Below are 20,591 nucleotides of genomic sequence, written 5' to 3' on the forward strand. Positions count from 1 at the left end.
AGAATTTTTTCAAAAAATATTTTTGAGGAAGAGAAAAAAGACTTATAAAAGATCATTTGTAATTGTGATAAAACGACAGTTTTCATCAACCAGTTGTAGTTCATTTGGGGTAAGGCCAACTTCAAAAAAAATGATATTTGGGGCTAACAAAAGACCTTGCCATAGCACACAACTGGACTATAAGAACATTTTATTTAGGTTACCACTATTTTCTTGATGATTTACTGTATTTGAAAAATTAGCTTAATGCCCTGTGTATGTAGATATCTCTAAGTTTCTGTTTCCACTCTCAATTTAGGCAGTAGTGTATACCAAGTGAATATGTTGTGTACTGGGGAAGATGATGTTGTCTTAAATACACATGTATGGATTTTGTATCTCTGTTTTTAAAAGCAGGAATGAAAAGGAGAAGCAAAAGCTTTTAATTACTCTGTTTAGAAACTATTATGTTTCACATTCAGGTTTCCACTTTAATAGCAAACTTCTCCACTTGCTTAATAAACTACTTTAGAACAATAAAAGATTATACTGTCTGATTTTACTCTGAACTTTTTTAACCTGAATATTTGTTTATTCTTTTTAGAGTATCATGTCTCTAAAATAAAGAACTGATGATGAAATACTAAAATTTTCATTGTGCTTTAATAGCCAAGATTGTGTAGTTGGGTTTGCATTATAGTGTGTTTTATTAGACAAAATAGTACTCTGTATCACAAGTCCCAGAGAAATGAGCCTACTGTAAGTGGATTCTGTTGTTGTTGTTACCATCATATAAAAGTTGTCTCAAGTTGGAACAATGATTATAGGAAGAAATGTTCAAGTATTATCAGTGCTTCATGTCTTCTTTCTTTTCCCCATTCCTCTATTTCTATTCAAAAGTAAATTTTTACATTTTTAATCATTAAGAGAAAAAGGAAATTTTATTCTAGATGACTGATTTTCCTTTTTTTTTTTAAGAGTAGTTGTTCTGTCAGAGAATGACTATATCTATGAAAGAGTAAAATTTACTTGAATGGTTTTAAGGCTTGGCATTGTTAATTGTAAATCAAAGCTTTTTACACAGTTCTCTAAGGATTGAAATGGGTCTTTGTGGTCTCTCAGGAGGGAGGAAGTTACAAACCACTCTGCAGACTGGCATTTTAATAGTCTGCTGTACAGTGATGTTCTTTTGCAGCTGCTGCTTAGTCTTTTCTGTATCTGGAGAATGTGGGGAGGTTTTATTGTTATTCCGATACCATCAGCTTTTAAACGTTGTGAAGTTAGCTGGCCTTATTGTCTGATTTGGTTTTATTACTGTAATTTGATCAGTATGCTTCATAAGAATGGATTGGGTTTTTTTGTTTATTTTTTGCTCTCTTATTGAATGTTTCTGGAATATTTTAGAAGAGCTCTGCTTCATAAAGATGCCTTGAAAAAAGGTGATGTGCCCCTTTTTGCAGCTTGTTAGCTCTCCTCTGATTAGCGCAGTTTTGTTAGAACCTATAAGGCACAGAGAGAAGAGAGAGTAATACAAAGAGGTTTTGACAGGGAGCAAGGAGACAAATGTTTCCATTCTGTTTCTCTGGGTTAGAATCCAGACAAATGCAAAAGACAAATTGAAAACTTTTTTAAATAACAAAATAATATGTGGAGAAACATGTATTTGCAGACAGTATCTAAAACATTTTGACCTATGAGTATAATGAAATGCTTAAGTCTATGAGACATTTCTATACCTTATTTTTCCTTTTTGAGAAATTTGAGCATTAACATAAAAATATGATTATATAAAGTATTCTTTAAGAACAATAATGAACTTGCAGGAAAAGGAAAGACTTTTAGGAAACTTTTTTGTAAAAAAAAAAAAACAAAAACAAAAACAAAACTTTTTTTTTAATCAGCTATAATGCACATCTTGTCTGTCATACACACCAGCCTTTCACACTTTTATATAAGGGAAAACAAAACCTTGTTTGTTTTTTCTATTTAACTACTGAATTCCTTTCACATATTAGATGGTCTAGAAGAGTGTAGTCCATTATAAACTTTTAACTGGTGTGGTAAATGAGGAATTTGAGGAGGTTTGTAACTGAAAATCGTATTATGTTTTTAAAAACATTTTATTTTCAAGATAATTTTTTTAAGTTTTTATACTGAACTTTTTCAAGAAATGTGTTCCTTTCAACATTTTTTCCCAATATGATTTCTATAACCTAAAAAAAAATCATGATCTGCTCTAGCTAGTTAAGAGGTACTTATGTGATGGGTCCGCTTTCTCCAGGAAGTGATTTTGTACAAGGCTTAACTGTCTAGATCCTTCTTGTTACACATGATTCAATGTTTCCAATTCCTGATAGCTTGATCATGTGTTTATCAAAGTTGGAAAGCAACTTTAGACAGGCCAGATGGTAATGTTGCTAGAGGTATATAGCAAGCTGGGTTTCCCTGCCACCTGTACTCTAATTTAATTAATTAAAACTAGAAAACAGATTGAGAGATGTCAGTTTGCCTTTCTTTGAGAGAGAGTTATGTATCATATATATGACAAAATTAACAACTTCCTGGGACATTTATATCTAGGACACTATATCTCTTTTCATTATTTAGCATTCCTAAGTGACTTGTATTTTTTTAATACCCAAACTTTGTCTTCTTGGTATCCTCCACCAATGCAAGGACTTGATAGAAATTGAAAGAGGTTACTTACAGCATAAACCCTCCCCTCCCTCTCTGGTCTGTGAGTTGGTTCAGTCCTATTTTGCATAAGTTCCTTTTGAGTAGATCCATGTGTGGATGCATAGTGCTGAAGACTTAACTCTGTTTGGCTGTGTGGATGTATGTCTTGGAGAGAAGCTGTATGCATTAGCTGCAAACTAACATTTTCAAAATCAACATGTATTGTGCTTATCCTGTCCCTGGAATGGGCAGCAATTCTTTGATGTATTACTACAATGGGAAAACGGTAAGTCCTTTTCTTTGTTCATATAGCTTCTAAATGGCTTGTTTAATGGAAAATAGTGTAGATTAATTGCTTTTTACTAAGACCTGTGAGGTTTTATTATTTTCTGCAAACATTTAAACTGTGTGTTTCTTTGTAAGTAGTATCAGTAAAGTTGCCTTTGACACTGTTACTCAGTAGTTGTTGGCTTTTATTTTAGAAATAGGATAGAAAATAAACCTGAATTTGTGACTTATTATTTTTAATGCCTGATATCTTTAATAGCAATGAGCTTGAAAGTACATTTTTTCAATGTTTTTTATATTGTAAACATAATTTATATATAAAATATATACACATTCACAGAGAGAGAGGATTGTTTGATGCTTTGTAGATAGAAAGGAAAGATGAAAGTCATCTTGGATATTCATAAAAATAACAAGTATGAAGCTCTGGGAATGATTAGGGAAGCAGTCAGCTAGTGAGGGCCGTATTTCCTGTTTGGAGTTTCAGGTCCAGAGCCTGACTTTACTGGGATACCATCTGTTTCCAATCAAACTAGAATTTTGACCCTGTACAGATTCATAAAGTAAATCACTATTTTTCAAAGAATGCATTTAAACATTTTCCAAAGAATGTATTTCTGGGCAATTTATAGCACATGGTTAGATGTTTTAAAATAATACCTTTCTGTGTTGCTAAGCAAAGCTTTTCTTAATATTATTTAGTATATTTCTACAAAAGTATCTTTAAGTCAGAGGATTTTGTATATTCTAAAAGTGAGCTTCACTGGAAAATTAGGAGTTATCCTTATAAGATAATTGATAAACATGGTAAAAATGTTATACTACTGAATAACAATCTTGGATTTATGTCAGAAATTCAGTATTTTCCTCCTTAATCTTTACCAAAAAAATTTTCCCCTCAGGTGTCTTATTAAATACACATATGACTTTAGTGATTTGGGGGGGGGGGGTCAAGAGTGGAGGCATTTTTAGTGTTTGAAGTTATAAAGAAAATATAATCACATTTTCCTAAAATAGGTATAAAATCAGATATGCTTGTTCCTTCCCTTTTTTACTGGTTGAAATGTTTTAAAGTAGCATATGGTTCTAACCAGGATACATGAGAACTAATGAAAGCACTTTCTCATTCTCTGACTGCTTTGGGAAGGCCTCTTTGGACTCTGATAGCATTTGGTTAACTTTTGGTAAGCTTTCTTAATAGATGATAATCAAGCCAGAATATCCTAAACTTATTTAAAAAGTATGTATTCACACTACCCATATAAGCAGAGCTTTGGAGAATGTGAGAGGTGGATTTAGATGGGGGAATATAAATGAAATTATTTGATCTTTGTATAGCTTCCTTGCTGTCTTTAAAATGTGAAAATACTTTTATATCCAATTCTAAGTAAAATAGTCATTTTGAAGATTGTGTGTCTGTGAGTTCAGTAAAATTAATTGTACAAGACCTCTGAAGCGGGGAGAAGCTATAACTCAAATTGAGTTTAGATTTTATTCTTTCAAGAGCACAGATCACTCTATTACAACATTTCTCTTTGTTCTACATTGGGTTGGGGGCAGGGGACAGCTTTGATGGTATTAAGTATTTCCAGACTTACGGTAGATGACCTAGCGGGTATGATAGAGAAGTGTAGCCTGAAAATTGATAGCCTGTGCCTGATATAGGTCAAAGGTGATTTTTATATTCTTCAAAAATGCATAAAGAGCTGATACATTGCTTAATCCTCTGTATCATAAGGCCCTAGTCTTAATGTATTTTCCTATGTGTATTTTATTTTTACCACCTCTAGTTTTTTCATTATTCTCTTATAACTCTTCAATAAGAAAACGATGTAGTATGTAATTACATTATCCAAAGACTATGTGAATGCCTCACTTTATTGTGAATATTGATTGAGGAATGTCTACCCATCAATGGATCATGGTAAAAACTAGTACTTAGTATTTCCAGACTCTAAGTGAAATATATACTTCATTCAGTTATGGAATTTTTATATAATCCTCATAGTGAATAGGTTAAATTTAAGCTCACTCTTTAATCCCACTTTACAGTTTATTTTAGATGATAGGGCAGGTTAATAGTTTGAAATGCTAACAAGTTCCCATTGATTTCATTTTTAAGATCCCATTGTGGGTGTTAAGGGAGCAAGAAATCCTGATTGGTACTGGTCTTAAAATGCTTTCTCTTTTTTTCGGGTTTTTATTTTTATATTTTCAAGTTGGTTTCGTGTATTTAAGGATGTTTGAGGTATTTTAACAATAAGACTGAATAGTCTTTAGCAAAAAACAGATTAATGAGAGAAGAGGTTTTCTGTATTTTATTATTTAAGATTTTGTGGTCATATTATGTTGTTGGAAGTATAACAGGCTTGGGCATCCATATGCAGAAACGCCAAGATGTTAACCCTATTTTTCCCACTATTTGAAAAGAGAAGGGCTTAATAATCTGTATCATATGTAGCCTTTGTGTAGTTGTATTCTGTAACATACTGTAAAATATTAATATGTTTATCATAAACAGGAAACTGAAAACCATTTTGAATATCAAGTTTTTGAGATTTAAAAAATAGCAAGGAATAATGGGTTTCTGAGCTTCCTTATGTATAAAGAACTTGGCCTGCATTCAGTTTTCTCATTGATATGACTAAATTGTGTCCTTTATGCAGAAAGGTAGAAAGTCTTAGAGGTAAAGGAAGTAAAGTTTTGGGAGGAGAGGATTCCTGTTTTCTTCACCTTGAGGATTCTGGAGTTTCGGCCTTCCTCTGATCTGATCAGCCTCCATTTTCTAGGCCTTGAACTGAAGATGCTACAGAGTGTTCCAGGTATAAAAATTGCAGCAAGTACAGACATGATGCTCTTTTAATTGTATGACGGGATTATTTTAATCTTATTAGAGACAACACAGAAATCCAAGTTTTGAAACTCAAGCTTAGAAATACACTTTTAATATTGAGCTTCTTTGGATGGAATCTGGGAAAGAAGAAACATGATTATAAGGGCTACTCTCTGTCAGGAACTATACTGAGGGCTTTATGTTTACCTCCTTTAACTCTCAAAACCTCTCTGTCATTTAGTTGTTACTACCATTCTTTTATAAATTAGGAAAACAAGGTTCCGGGAAGTTAGATAACTTGCTCAAGCCTCACCCAAAGCCTCACCCAGTTAGTAAGTGCTGAGGTTAGAATTGAACCCAAATCTCTCTCCCAAGAGTAGGTTTTCCCAAAGGCAAGTTAACTAGTCTCCGAAGCAAAAGGCCAGACTTCATTTATCCTTACTTTAATTTGTATCAAAATATGCCACACTGGAAAGAAAATGTAACTGAGGAAAACAGGAGTCCACCCTTATAAACACATAATGTATTTTGCATATATGATGAGACTAACAGTTTTATGAATGCAAATTGATGTAGTCAGTCAAGCAGATTTTTATTAGTTTCTGTGGAAGAGCTTTAAACCAGATTTGTTTAAAAACTCAGGAAATCAGACTAGCTTGGTCTTCTTTTCTAATAGAACTCATAGTACTGAAAATCGGTTTAGCCATGGTTTTGGCACCTGCCTGCCCCTGTAGTTTGTATTTTCATAAGAATTAGAGTATGAAGTAGCTAATGTTTCATTGTAAATACTTCTAAGCCTTATTTTGCAAATAAACATTCTCAGTTAATAAAAGCACAGAAACCATCATGAAAGCATATAGAGCTACGTTTGGGTTCCATTGGGAATTTATTGCTAATTAACATGAGAGAGGAAAGTACAAGGGAATTAATTCAAATTTCTAGCCTGTGTATGGGTCCAGTAGAGTTAAATCTAACATTTGTATGATGAGGAAAACATGAATTAAAGAATTCTGAAATACAGCGCTAAAGACCTAGAATGACAAGGACTTTAGCTTAAATCTACTTTGAAGTTCTTCCGCTTTACCAAAACTATCTAGAATATAGATATAAATCCAAAAGGTTTTTGGTTTTTTTTTTTTTTTTTTTTTTTTTTTCTTCTTATTTTGTGAGCACAAATACCAGTGAGTTTAAAACTACAGCCGTTGCCAGGAGAGTATGTTGTCCCTGGTCAGCTTTATTAATGTTTTAGAAAGAAATATATATCCCTTTCCACTAGTTCATGAATGTGTTGAAGAAAGAGATCAGGTGATGTATTGTTGGATCTAAATTTCTTTAAAATATAGGGAACTAAGGAATGACACTCATCGCTTTGTTCAGTATATTAACTTAGCATACAAATTTCAAACCCAGTCCCTTAAAAATTCCATAGTTTCTCTCTCAGGAAAAACTGTGATTATTACAACAAAGATAGCAGTTACAATAAAGAACTGGTGAAAAATGCCCAGTGATGTTAACTTAAGATTAATAAAAATGTGCTTACTTCCTGAGACATTTTTCTCACAATTGAAAACCAGTAATATCCAACTGTGCTTGTTTGATAGCAGAATTAGTAATTGATTTTTAAGCTGCTTTGTACTAAAAACTGGAATTTTGTTTTCTTGTTGTTAGGAAATTTTACTTCATTTCACCCCTAAATATGTCTCTAGGAATTCTTGGGAAAATATATTGATCCCTTTATTTATGAAACTGTTGAAAATAAAAGCACGTATTTTTATCCCTTTTACAGAAGTCCCAGTTGTGTTTTTAGCAGGCTAATTAGATAAAAGGAATCCTCAGAGATGGTTTATATGTCCCTGAGTTAGTCCTTGTACTTCAGACGTTGTGCTTTATAATGCCTTTGGTTTGAGTTCTTAGGGTATTTGATATTGAAACTATGTAAATATTTTCCCACTTAGGCTTGGAATTACCGTAAAAACTCCAGTAGTAGATTGGACTTGATGGCAAAATGGCAAAATTTCTATTTTTATGAAGTAATAAGGTACTGAAAGCATTAAATATTTATCAAATCTGTTACTTAAGTATTCTTATACTGAAAAATTCTTTTTTTTGTTTTAAGATTTTATTTATTCATTAGAGAGAGAGAGAAGGAGAGGCAGAGACACAGGCAGAGGAAGAAGCAGGCCCCATGCAAGGAGCCGGACATGGGACTCGATCCCAGGACTCCGGGATCACACCCTGGGCTGAAGGCAGGTGCCAAACCGCCGCTGAGCCACCCAGGGATCCCCAGATACTGGAAAATTCTTAAATTAGGCAATGATTTTATAGATTTATTTAAAGTCATTAATGTCTTTCTTTGGGGTTATATTTCTTTTAATTTGTATTAGAGAAAGGAACAAAGAAATTAGAAAGCCATAAATTTCAGAAACCTTAAAATTTTGCCATTTAGGTTAAAGATGCTTTTTATTTAAGTTTATATGTTAGATCAGTATTCACAGAAAATAATGGCTCGAGAATGATCAGAAAAATTAATAGAAAATTGTTTTTAGGAAATTTCTTGAACTTCCTCTAACACCTACCTAGCATCCTTGTCTGAATCAGTATAATTCTTAAAGCAAAACTTTTCTTTACTCTTTTTTTAAACAGCCTCTTTTTACTACATTCAGGGCCCCCAAAATTCAGAATTAGAAACTGTTGTTTGTATTATTGTGTGAGGAACTTGAATGGGTTCATCATCAATAACCAAAAAATAAATACTTATATTAATTACCTAGTTTTTCTTAATTTTTAAGTGTTGACCCTTAACATGCATATTTTAAAAATTATTGGCCCAGGGTTTTAAATACAGTTCTGAAAGATATAATTTTCCTTAGGTTGTGGTTTTCTTTTTTTTTTTTTCAGTGACCTAGATTTTTTTTCCCCGGTTTTAGGTCCTCAAGTGGTATATCTTATAAGTTTATTATTGTTTAATACAAAATATAGTTATATAAAAATCAGATAAATTAAGTGGCTATTCCTGAATATAATATTACACTTTTATTTTGAAATTGTGGTGTAGGGTACATTAGCCAAACGTTTTGTTACCTTGGTAAGTTGATAAAGACTGTGCTAAAGATGATTTCTCTTACTAAACTTTTCACATAAGGGAGGTCCTTGTTAGCATGTATCAAAATGTTTAATGTTACTTAAAATACTGGAATTTAAGGAAGACTGCTATTTACATCATCTTGACAATAGGGCTAATAGATGCCTAAATATAATGAAATCTTAATAATAATTATTGTGTAAGAACATATTCAGATAAGCTTTTCCATCTTTCTTTTTTCCAAATCAGGTGAAGATGTTCCTAAATCATTTAGGATAATACTGGTTTTCATAGGCCTGGACTCCAAGAATATTTCTTTCAAAATAATTTACGCAATTCTAAACTGAGTAAGGAAAAATGATTTAGACCTATGTTGTTCAGTATAGTAACCACTAGTCGCATGTGACTATTTGATTAAAGTAAAATTAAAAATTCAATTCCTCAGCTGTACTGTTCATACTTCAAGTGTTCAATAGTCACATGTAACTAGTGGCTACTATATTGTATAGCACAGATGTAGAACATATTTATCATCACAGAGACCTCTGTTGGATAGTGCTCATCTAAAGCATTCCTCTCATTTTCTGTGGAAGGGTATCTTAATTAAGATTTATAGCTATTCTCACATACTAAAGAATTCCTAACTCATCTCCTATCATTTGGGACGTTTAAAAATATCAGCCACCACACAGGCTATGGATCTATTTTTAAAGGCATGGGGAATGACATCGTCTTTTAACCCATCACTGGATGTGACACAATTTAAAAAAAAATGAAAAAGAAAAACCTATCTTTTTAGCAAAAGCTGCTACTTCGCATCTTTTCTCAATAACTATCAGAAAATCATTTATGGCTCCCTGCCTGACAAGGATGTTTCCAGTATTAATCACAGGAAGGATGCATTGAAATCAAGAACACAGTGCACAGCTCCAGCCTTTAGAGCTGAACAGAGAATGATCTGCCCTGAATTAGGAGTTATCCATATGACAAAACTGAATCATCCAAGCAAGTAAAAAGGAATGTTTTTGTTAACTTGACTCCCAGTTGGTTGAATGAGCTAAAACATCCCAAGGATAATTGTGTAATCACTGTAAAGAGTAATTGTGAATATTCACCCCTGAAATGCTCTGTCACTCTTAAAAAGTAAGTTTGGGTGGGTGACATGAGGACATTAAAGATATTGATGTGGATTTGTTCTTTTCAACCAGACTTAACAGGAAGGGATCTTAGATTTTCAGTTATATTCATTCAAGTTGGAATAAATGTTACAGTTCTGTTCACCAGACACTCACAATTTCTCTCATCACCATTCCTGGAGGATAAAATGTGTAAGTGCTTGGGAAAGAAGACAGTGTCATGATAACAGTTGTGAGCCTTTCATTCTGAAATGGAAGTTAGAATTCTAAAGAAAAGTTATAAATATCTACCACATTTTAATTTTTAATACATCTTAAATTATTTAATTATACCTTCTTTTAGGTTTTTTTTTTTTTTTTTTTTTAAGTAATCTCTACACCCACCGGTGGGGGTCGAACTCACAAACCTGAGATCAAAAGTCACAAACTCTACCGACTGAGCCAGCAAGGCGCTCTTCTATTTCTCTTTTGAATAGTTTGATTCCTGGTAGATTTTAATTATTTTAAAGCATATATATTCCTTTCTCTTAATTTTAAGATTGTTTGTTGTGATACAAAATCATACTGAAGATGTAAACGTATGATTAGATCATTAACTAGAGAAAAAAAAACTGGCATCTATGTGCAGGTGATCAGATGACATAAGCAGTCTGGTTTTAATTTGTGGCCAGTACTGATTGTAACTAAAAGAGACTTGCTCTTTTTGTGGAATTGGCTGACTATTCCCCTACATCTGGAGTTAATAAAGTCTTTGAGACCACATCAGTTGCGCTTTGCCGCAAGAACTCTTTGATCTGAAAAATTGAGACTGGCACAACTGCTGCTTCATAACATTGCATCTATGTTTTTGCAAGCTATGGTTAAGATACCAAAAGTAAAGTTATTTGGCCGGTGTTAGAAATGCTGTTAGATGGGCCTCTTTAAGAACCAGGTTTTTCAAACATTTTTATTATGATTAAAAACTTTAAACTTATGTTAGTAAATAAATGATAAGCTTTCTTAATAGTTTAGAGTTTTTACCATTTTCATTTATAAGATCTATCTTTTAAAAGTCCATTCATTCATTTTCAAAGTCTGTTTATAAAAACTAACATTAAAAACAATTTTACCTCTAAAATGAGCCTTGTTTTTTCCATACAGCTTAAAATTTTTACATAAGAATAGGCAAGTCTCTTCTGCCTTTGTTGTGTTTATCTTGGTTTTCTTGTTTTCCTTGACAGTGATTATCTGATCAGCATATTCTTCTTCGTTTAACAGTGATTGTAAATCAGTACATTCAGGTTTATCCTTTATTTGCTTTTATAATTGCAAAAATTTAGAATCTTTTAAAGTGTAGTATATTATGTATGGAATACAGTGAATTGAATAGGAATAAAGGTAAATAAAAATTGACAAATTACACATTTAAATTGACAAATTATGTAGATTTTTTTGTGAGATGACACATCACAATGAGTTTTTTTCACAAGTTGGAGGCTTAGATATTATTTCAATCTATAACCCGGATAGAGTTAGAGAATTTTGTATTTCATGCTTTGAGATCATGATGGTGTATATAGTAAATAAGCATTTGTGACAAGAAGCGTATGTTCTAATGCTGTCTTCTAAATTTTATCTCATTTGTATTTTCTCACTGGTCTTTGGATTTACTTTATTCTTCATTGTTTGTAGTTTCAGCCTAGTTTGGAAAAATCTATGTATAAAAGGGACAGAGGACATGTAGGTGTAGCTAAGTTTAGATACTGATACTTGATTAAAAGAAAAAAAGTGCAAAATTCCTTTCCTAAAAACTCTTCCTGCCCATCAGCCTATATAATACATTCCAAACACCTTTGTACATACCCAGTTATTTCACTCTGACACTGTCTTATGTATAGCACTAAACTAGAAAAATATATTTAGTATGTGTAATGGGGAAGAAAACACATTTTATCTGCCATATTCCTTTATCTAGGGTCTTACTAGGTGGTTCTTAGGTCTTGTCCCAAACTTGTCAGGTAGCACAGGTATGTAGTTTTTACCTGTGGGATATGAGAGGAAACTAACCTAAGTAACATTGAAAAGATACACCTGTGCTAGTATTAAACCAACTAGTTGGCAAGAAATGTAAAATAACTTTTTAATCTTCTATTTAGCATGAATTGTATTTCTAAGTAGTATTATGCAGACAAAAATTAAGAAACAGCCCTTAAGAACTGAAAAAGGGCAATATTTTGTAGAATAATGGCTCCTACAAGAATGACAGAAAGATAATTGAGATATTATTAGCTAATCGTGCTTACTATGCTAAAAGCATTGTATATGTATTATCTCATCTGATTTTCCCATCAACCCCCTGACGCAAGTACTGTTAGCACCATCTTACCAATGAGGAAATTGAGTCTTGGAAGCTTAGGTAATTTGTCAAGAGGCTTTATAGTTAGTTAATGCCTCAGAGGAAGAATAAATGAATATAAATGATAGTTTATGTAAATAAAATTTTGACTTGCATTTTAATCTCAGTGTGTGCTTCCTCAACTTTTTTATTAGTGCATAGACATACATGCTCAGGATAAAATACCAGAATATGTGAAAGGACATAAAGTAAATGTCTTCCTTCCCAGTTCTAAGTCCAGAGGTGTAACCACTAAGTTTCTTACGTGTAATTCCAGAAATATTCTATGCTTGTGCCTAAAAGATGTGTATGATTGTTTTTATACATGCTCTCATAATTTTAATAAAGTAGCTATTTTCTTCTACTTAAATAAACACTTAGGATTTTTATTTTGGAGTGACATTTAATGGATGTACTCTTATCTAACTAAACAAAAGAAATATATTTTCTATGCTGTTCACAATAGGATACCTTTTCATTCTTCCTCTTGGTTTACTCTTTTATAGAGTGTGCATCACCTTAATTGTTAATTTGTTTTCCTTTTTTGATTTTAGCGATCATGATGAGAATGGTTTTATCGTATTTTGATTATTAAGGTTATTTAGCTGCCCATTTAGTTTTGTGGAGAAATGGCTATGTTGGCCATTTGCCAATTCAAAATGTTCATAGTTTGCTTATCTGAAACAAAGGTTTACCAAAGGAAATTAATACTGCTCTGACAAATTAAATGAGATTTTTCTCTTTTTTTAAGATTTTATATATTTTATTTTAGAGAGAGAATGCATGTGCACATCAGCAGAGGGAGGGAGAGGAGGAGGAGGATAGAGAATCTCAAGCCGACTCTGTGCTGAGTGCAGAGCCAGATGCTGGGCTCGATCCCATGATCCTGAGATCATCACCTGAGTAAAACCAGGACCCTCAACTGACTGAGCCACCCAGGGACCCCTAAATAACTTTTCTTAAAGCTGTGGCAGACTTGAAAGTTTACTTAAAGTTAAAATCCCTCAGCAGAATTTGCTTTTAATTTTGCTAACCCTACTAAGTTTTTTTTTTTTTTTTAAAGATTTTATTTATTTATTCATGATAGTCACACAGAGAGAGACAGAGAGGCAGAGACACAGGCAGAGGGAGAAGCAGGCTCCATGCACCGGGAGCCCGATGTGGGATTCGATCCCGGGTCTCCAGGATCACGCCCTGGGCCAAAGGCAGGCGCCAAACCGCTGCGCCACCCAGGGATCCCTAACCCTACTAAGTTAAGCAAGTTTCTGGAAACCTGCGTTGTGCCTCTTATGGTTATCCTTTAATAATAACAAAGTATAGTGACTCTTTAACCCAACTCATTTTGATTTTGTTAAGTCTTGTAACAGTGAAAAGAATGAATTTTATGCACCCAAATTCTATTTCATGCTGTATTCAAAAGACATTGTTTCCACTACCACATTTTGAGTCCAAATAAGCCTATATGAATTTGTTTTGTAAACAAAACAACATTTATGACATCATTCAGCCACTTGGTGTAATTGTCACACAAAGATGCCTATGGGGATTTTTGGAGTAGTGTTTTTCTCTAGTAATCAGCTAAAAACAAATACGTAGACAGTAAGATTATTATATATGTGGATTTTTTGTCAGTTTCTTTGGATTTGTGGCAGCCCTTTACACAGATATTTTTTTTTAATTTTTTTTTAATTTTTTAACCTTTACACAGATATTAACTGGGCCTTTTTAGGCCCTTTATGAAATATAACACTCATTTTACATAAGTGATATATATGATAGTCATTTACATTTTAATTAAATTTCCTGTTTAATTTAAAGGTATATGCACCATCCCCAAATTCAGATGATTTCAACCGTGAATCTCCTAGTTATCCATCTCCCAAGCCACCAACCAGTATGTTTGCTAGCACTTTCTTTATGCAAGGTAAGTACTGCCAAATAGTTGTCAATCCTACAGCAGTTATATCTATTGTATATTAGCTAATATTTTAAGATTGTGAGGAAAAAGAATACCTATACAGGAATTCAAATGTTATTTATGTAGGTATTTTTGACCAAAGTGAATTAAAATTTGGTTTAAAATTTCTAATGCTGTTTATTGCTGATTGCAGTATAGTTGGACTATCCAGCAAACCAATGGTGTGTCCATCTAGTATTGATCAAACTTATAAAGGACTTCAGTTGAAAAAAATGAGTAGAACTACTTTTTCTCATTTTAGAATTTAAACGAATGAAAGATATTAACACTAGTTTCTTGTTTAAAGTATAGACTCTTATCACTCCTAGAATGATCAATATAAAGAGTGGATATCAAAGAACAGAATAAGGCTTGTTAAAAAAGAAAAAGTATTGCATTTCCTTTAATTCATGTCTAGCAAATCATTTTTATTTGGTCTCCTTTGGTTTTGGACTATGGGAAGCCTATACTATACTATGGAAGCAGTAAATCACTACATAAACGCTTCTTGGACTTTACACTCATGAGTGAAGTCATTACTAACACATTTCACACTATAAGGTAGTCATTATCAATTACTTATGTTTTCTATCAGAGAAACTTCTTTATTCCACAGTTTCATAATATTTGATATAATGTACATTGCTTATTATAAAGAATTTTTTGGTATATTTGTGGTTATACTATTCAACCAAAATTAAATCCAACCTATCCTCAAATTTGAGATTTTTATTATCCTCTTTGATATTAATTTAGATCTTTTGAGGATTTTTATGACAACCTGCCTACTGCAGTTTGGTTTACTTTTTTCCCCACTCTAATTATAAAGCTTTCTTCCCTTCTTTTAAATAGTAATTACACAGTTTGGAGGGAAAAAAACTAAGATAGAAGACTGGATTGGGAAAGAGAGGGAAGAAGTATCTGGAGGTTGTCTTTTTGAATTCTTACAGCATCAAAATAAAAGAAAAAATTTTAGCTAAGAAAAATTTTGTATTTCTCTTTTCGTCTTAGATGGGACCCACAATTCTTCTGACCTTTGGAGTTCATCAAATGGGATGAGCCAGCCTGGTTTTGGTGGAATTCTGGGGACCTCTGCTTCCCACATGTCTCAATCCAGTAGTTACGGCAGCCTTCATTCACACGACCGCTTGGTAGGCTGTAACATGTGACTAGGGTGCAGCAATACTTTGTCTTCGTTTGTGTTTCTCTTTGGATTACAAGTGTAAGAATTGATTCTGCCAAAACTTCTAACATTTGAAATACTTCTAGGCTCACTATATTTAGTATGCCTTTTTCAAAAGTAAATGACAATAGCAGTGCTCTTCCAGCTGCTAACTTGTAATGTTCTCTTTGACCTGTATAATAGTTGTCCAGTTATATGTGCATATTATTCAGAAAATGTATTTAATAGATCATGTTTCTTTCCCTCTTTCTCTAGAGCTATCCTCCACACTCAGTTTCACCAACAGACATAAACACGAGTCTCCCACCAATGTCTAGCTTCCATCGTGGCAGTACCAGCAGTTCGCCTTATGTTGCTGCCTCACACACTCCTCCCATCAATGGATCAGATAGCATTCTAGGTGAGCTGTTTTGGGTTGGCAAAACTCCCTAAAACCTACTTTGGGGATTTAAATGAAAACCGACCCCACATCTTTCAATATGCTTTTTAGTTTTAAGTTTTAAAATGAGAAAGAAAGGAAGAAAAACTATTTAATTTTCATTAATGTAGAAACTGGTAAGGAACTCATCTTTAACTTAAGTGTAACACATACACAATATGTGCTGATTTATCGTGACAGTGTGTGAAATAATGGTAGAGAGCACTCTTGAAATCATGGCAGAATGCAAAAAAAAAAAAAAAAGGCATGCCTACCTGCTAAAATTCTTCATTTGTTTTCTACCTGAAATATCCAGGAACCAGAGGGACTGCTGCTGGAAGCTCACAGACAGGTGATGCACTTGGAAAGGCTTTGGCATCTGTGAGTATTGATTTTACCTATTCTGCTAAATGAATTTTATGGTACTGAGTGCAGTGGCTATATTTTGTTGACAGTACATGCCATAGTTAAAGGGTGTAGTTACAACACAATCAACTTCATATCTCATTTAGAACTCTTCTCGGTTTGTATTGATTCTTGCTGCCCTTAAAAATAAATCAGGAGAACACCTTCTCACCCCACTCCCACAAGACCCTGTCCTTCTAAATTCAATTTAAATACGTCTTTGATTTAATGAAACAGATGTAGATAGAAGAGAAATTTGTGAATTTTTAGATCGAAAGCAAAAATTACTGAGATTGTTAAATTTATGTATTGGTTTTAAATAAACACTTAGTGAATTGCCCATGTAAGTCGGATGGAACCAAGAAAGACAACTCAGTTATTCTTTTGGTCCACAGAAGAAAGTGTGTTCATAGGAAATTTTTCCAAGGAAGAAAGTATTTTGCATATTTTTTAAAAGGAAAAATAATCATCTGCAACTGATTCAAGAAATAGGAAAGGAGAGTCTTCCCCAAAAAAGCCAGATTCATTGAAGAACACATGCTAACATGAGTAAAACTGATTTGAAGGAATCCCATAGTATTTTCTTGAGCAGCTAATTTATATCACATCAGGACATTAATGACAAAGCAATGATTGTTTTAATAGCTGATCCTTAAAACATTAAAACTGAAATCTCTGGGCAGCCCCGGTGGCCCAGTGGTTTAGTGCCTGCCTTTGGCCCAGGGCGTGATCCTGAGGCCCGGGGATCAAGTCCCACATAGGGCTCCCTGCATGGAGCCTGCTTCTCCCTCTGCCTGTGTCTCTGCCTGCCTCTCTCTCTCTCTCTCTCTCTCTCTCTCTCTGTCTCTCATGAATAAATAAATAAAACCTTAAAAAAAATAAAATAAATTAAATAAAACTGAAATCCCTTCTTTTGGAATTCTTTTGGGAGAGCATTTACCAGTAATTCACAAAGACTCCAAATCTAATTATTTAAGAGAGGCATTTCTGCCTTGTACTTTCTGAATTTCTCCTTAGGCTTTTTCTTTCTTTTGTTTTTTTTGTTTCTCCTTGAATGGTATGCCTCTCAGAATTCTCACAGAGTTGTCTTACATTTTCTATAAAGTGCAGTTAACTCTATCAGACACATTTACTGTTATTCCTGGGGAAGGCAGACCACTTAATATGTGAGTAGAGGAAGCAGCCATTGAACATTTAAGAAGGAGATAAACCTCTTTGTATATAGTTTCTGTAAATAAACCTTTCTCTGCATCCCAGTACAAGTTTCTTGAGTAATGAAGCCAAGGCAAACTCAACGACCACATAGTGGAGCACCTCACAAAAAATGGAGCTCAGTAAATGGTTGTCAAATTCAGTCTTGCATCATATGACAAAAATAGTGAAGATAAGAACAAAGCTCACAAAAATATCAGCTATAATTTGAATGTTTACTGGGTACTAGGCATTATACTAAGCATTTACATGCTTTGTTTCATTTAATCCTCAAGAAAACCCTGTGAGGTTGGTATTATTATCCTCACATTACAGATGAGGAACTAAAGTTTAAAAGGTTAAATAACTTCAGCTCAGAAAGATTAAGTAGTTTGTCCTAGGGATCACCAAGCTAGGAAGGATAAAGCCCATATATATTAGGTAAGAACCTGGATCCAACTGTCTTTTTCACTACTGTTACTCCAGAAAGAGAAATGCTACAGTGACTGCAGTTTCACAAGGTGTTGATAAGGATTAAAGGAAATGGTCCTGCTTTTTCTGGATTTATTCCCACCTGATGAAAACTATCTGCTTAGAAATAAAGTTTTTCTACAATATTAAATCTCAGGGCCTCCCAAGAATTTGATTGGCTTGCCATATTTTCTGTGGATTCTGAAAGAATCTGGTAGCAGGTATTTCACATGTAGGAGGACAGATAACATTGAACTTTGAATTCTAGTCAACTTTAAAAAATACAACCTACATTTTGGGGGCTTTTTTTTCCTCATAGGTCTTTTGTTTATTTTATGCAAGGAAAACTTCTGTAAAGAAACCTTGGCAGGTAGGCAGGGAAGAATACGTAATGTTCTCTCAGTGGTTGTCCTTCAAGCTCCCTTTCAGTTCCCCTTCTTCTAGCTGACTTTTTTCCCATATTATGACCAGCATACTAGCCAAACCAGTTGGCATTAGGGGGGAAAAAAACATCCAAATTCTCTATGAGTGGAAGCCAGGCAAGAATGTTTAATCTAGTTAGTGGGTGGGCTTTGGTTGTCATAGAAACTCAGCTCTGTCATCCTATGTTGTTACTAGGCAGGAGCAGCCAGGTCATTCCATAAATCATTTCTGTCATAGCTGATGGTGATGCATTCCATCTGCTCCATCACTGCATGCCATAGTCTGCACACTTGAAATCCCTTCCTTCAACCCATCTGCTGCCCCCTCCCCGCCAGACACCTCCCCAAAGTACATTCTTTCTCTAACTTCCATTACAGACTTACATTTACTTTAGTGCTCACAGAACGTACTGAAAAACAAAAACATTACATGGGGAGTAGGAAGGATTAGAAGAGATGAGGAGAAGGAATTTTCTGAGGATTACATTTGAGAATCTAACATGCATATCAGAATTTTATGTTAGGTATTATGGATCTTTGGAAATGGTGACCATAAATACTTTGAAATTTTAAGTTCTTTAGAATATGACATTTTTAATAAAGCATCTACTTTTAGATGGAAAAAACACTATGCTGTTGTCATTCGTAGTTATTTCTAGCTCCCCAGTCGTCTGATACATGTCTTAGAAGGTCTTTCATGTGTGAAACATCACAGGGTACAACCTTTGTTCTTTAGTTTAGGTATTAAAGAGCACACAGAATACTGTGATTAAACATGTAAGGCCAGATAATGCATTTGCAAAGGTTCCTTTATTTTAGGTTTAAGCCGGGATAATTGTGGTCTTAATCTCAGGATAGCTAGAAAGAGAATTGTACATGAAAGTATTTACACAAAGTTCCCAAAGCCCTGTGGATTATGCATTAGTTTAGATAATAAACTAGGGTAGATAGAAGGAAAGGAAAATCTGGGTATTCGTGCCATTTCTAATGTGTTTCCCTGAACATTTGCCAGACAATAACCCTTTAAGATTGTGCCCATGGAGAGTTATGTAGAGGAAGAAACATCTGGTTTATTTCAGTGCCTAATACCATATCAAAACACTTGGTCTTTAATTTAGAGGAGATCAAACAAGAGGACTGTTTAACTTTGTTGATTATATCAGACTTCTTTGTGATAATTTATGTTTTGATTTCTACCTCCGAGCAAAGAGAAAAAGAGGGAGAGTGAGAGAGTGTGTGTGTGTGCATGCACACGCGTGCGTGTGTGTGTGTGTGTGTGTGTGTGTGTGTGTGTTAATCTGGATAGTTAAATGGTCAGTAGTCTCTGACAAAAGAAAAGAAAATTCAGGGAAGTTGACGTTTAAAAGTAATTCATGAAATAAGTTTCTTTGTTCCTTAGACTCAATAACATTAGCATAATAAAGATTAACTGAAATGTGCACTGTAGTGTTTAAAAAATTGGGCTCACAGTTCCAAGGTTGGGCTTGGGAGCCCTCCATTGTTTCTTTTTTGTCTGAGGCCCTTTTCATTAGCTTCTGGCTTATTGGCACCCTGCTGATTGGAATGGACCATGACTGATAGGAGGAGGAGCCTCATTTGTTGCAGTAAAATGAGGCATATTACCGTTTAAGCCTGGCAGAAGGTATTGGGAGTTATTCATCATTGGTCATTTAACAGTATGAGGACCATGGACTGCATGCAGAATGAGTTCTTACTTTGTGTTTATGCTTTACATTCTAAATCACTCCCATCACCATTTTTAAAGTGACTGACTTTTCTTTTTTTTTTTCAAACATCAGTGTAGGAGTTCTTTAAGGTCAGAAAGTATAAAAAGTAATAAAATCCTGATTTAGAATGTTCTTTGTCAAAGTCTAATTTTAGAATTTCTTAAGGTAACAATTTCTATAGAACAAGTATAATTTGTATGTGGTTTGGTGATAGAATAAACATACAGAGGTGAACTTTAATGAAATAATCTGTGATCTAAAAGGCTGTATTATCCTGTTTTGTTTTGTTTTTTTAATGTAGCGTTGCTCCTCCTCTCCACATATCCACTCTATGAAAGTAGAAGGTACAAGAAAAAGTCCTGTACTTTGCCAGGCTGTCAGTTCAGGGAAAGGTATTAATAACAATTTGTTTGTCATCACTTTAATTTAGGGAAAAGGAGAACTAGACA

The 20,591-nt window shown here is 33.8% G+C and overlaps 1 protein-coding gene across 13 annotated transcripts in view; it reads left to right on the plus strand.

Moving 5' to 3' along the window:
* Positions 1–20,591, plus strand: part of TCF12 (transcription factor 12) — a 367,303-nt gene that overhangs the window by 305,187 nt on the left and 41,525 nt on the right. For 9 of the 13 annotated variants that reach the window (XM_025472675.3, XM_025472677.3, XM_025472678.3 and 6 more), the window contains 4 exons: positions 14,187–14,292; positions 15,337–15,476; positions 15,764–15,908; positions 16,243–16,307. In XM_025472675.3, coding sequence (XP_025328460.1) covers positions 14,187–14,292; positions 15,337–15,476; positions 15,764–15,908; positions 16,243–16,307 — 456 coding nt within the window. Of the gene's footprint in view, positions 1–2,378; positions 2,942–14,186; positions 14,293–15,336; positions 15,477–15,763; positions 15,909–16,242; positions 16,308–20,591 lie in introns of those variants that run through there. The other 4 variants (XM_025472685.3, XM_025472686.3, XM_025472687.3 and 1 more) reach the window with 2 other exon arrangements.

The sequence above is a fragment of the Canis lupus genome, chromosome 30 (genome assembly GCF_003254725.2).
Source record: "Canis lupus dingo isolate Sandy chromosome 30, ASM325472v2, whole genome shotgun sequence".
In the NCBI taxonomy this organism is placed as follows: Eukaryota; Metazoa; Chordata; class Mammalia; order Carnivora; family Canidae; genus Canis; species Canis lupus.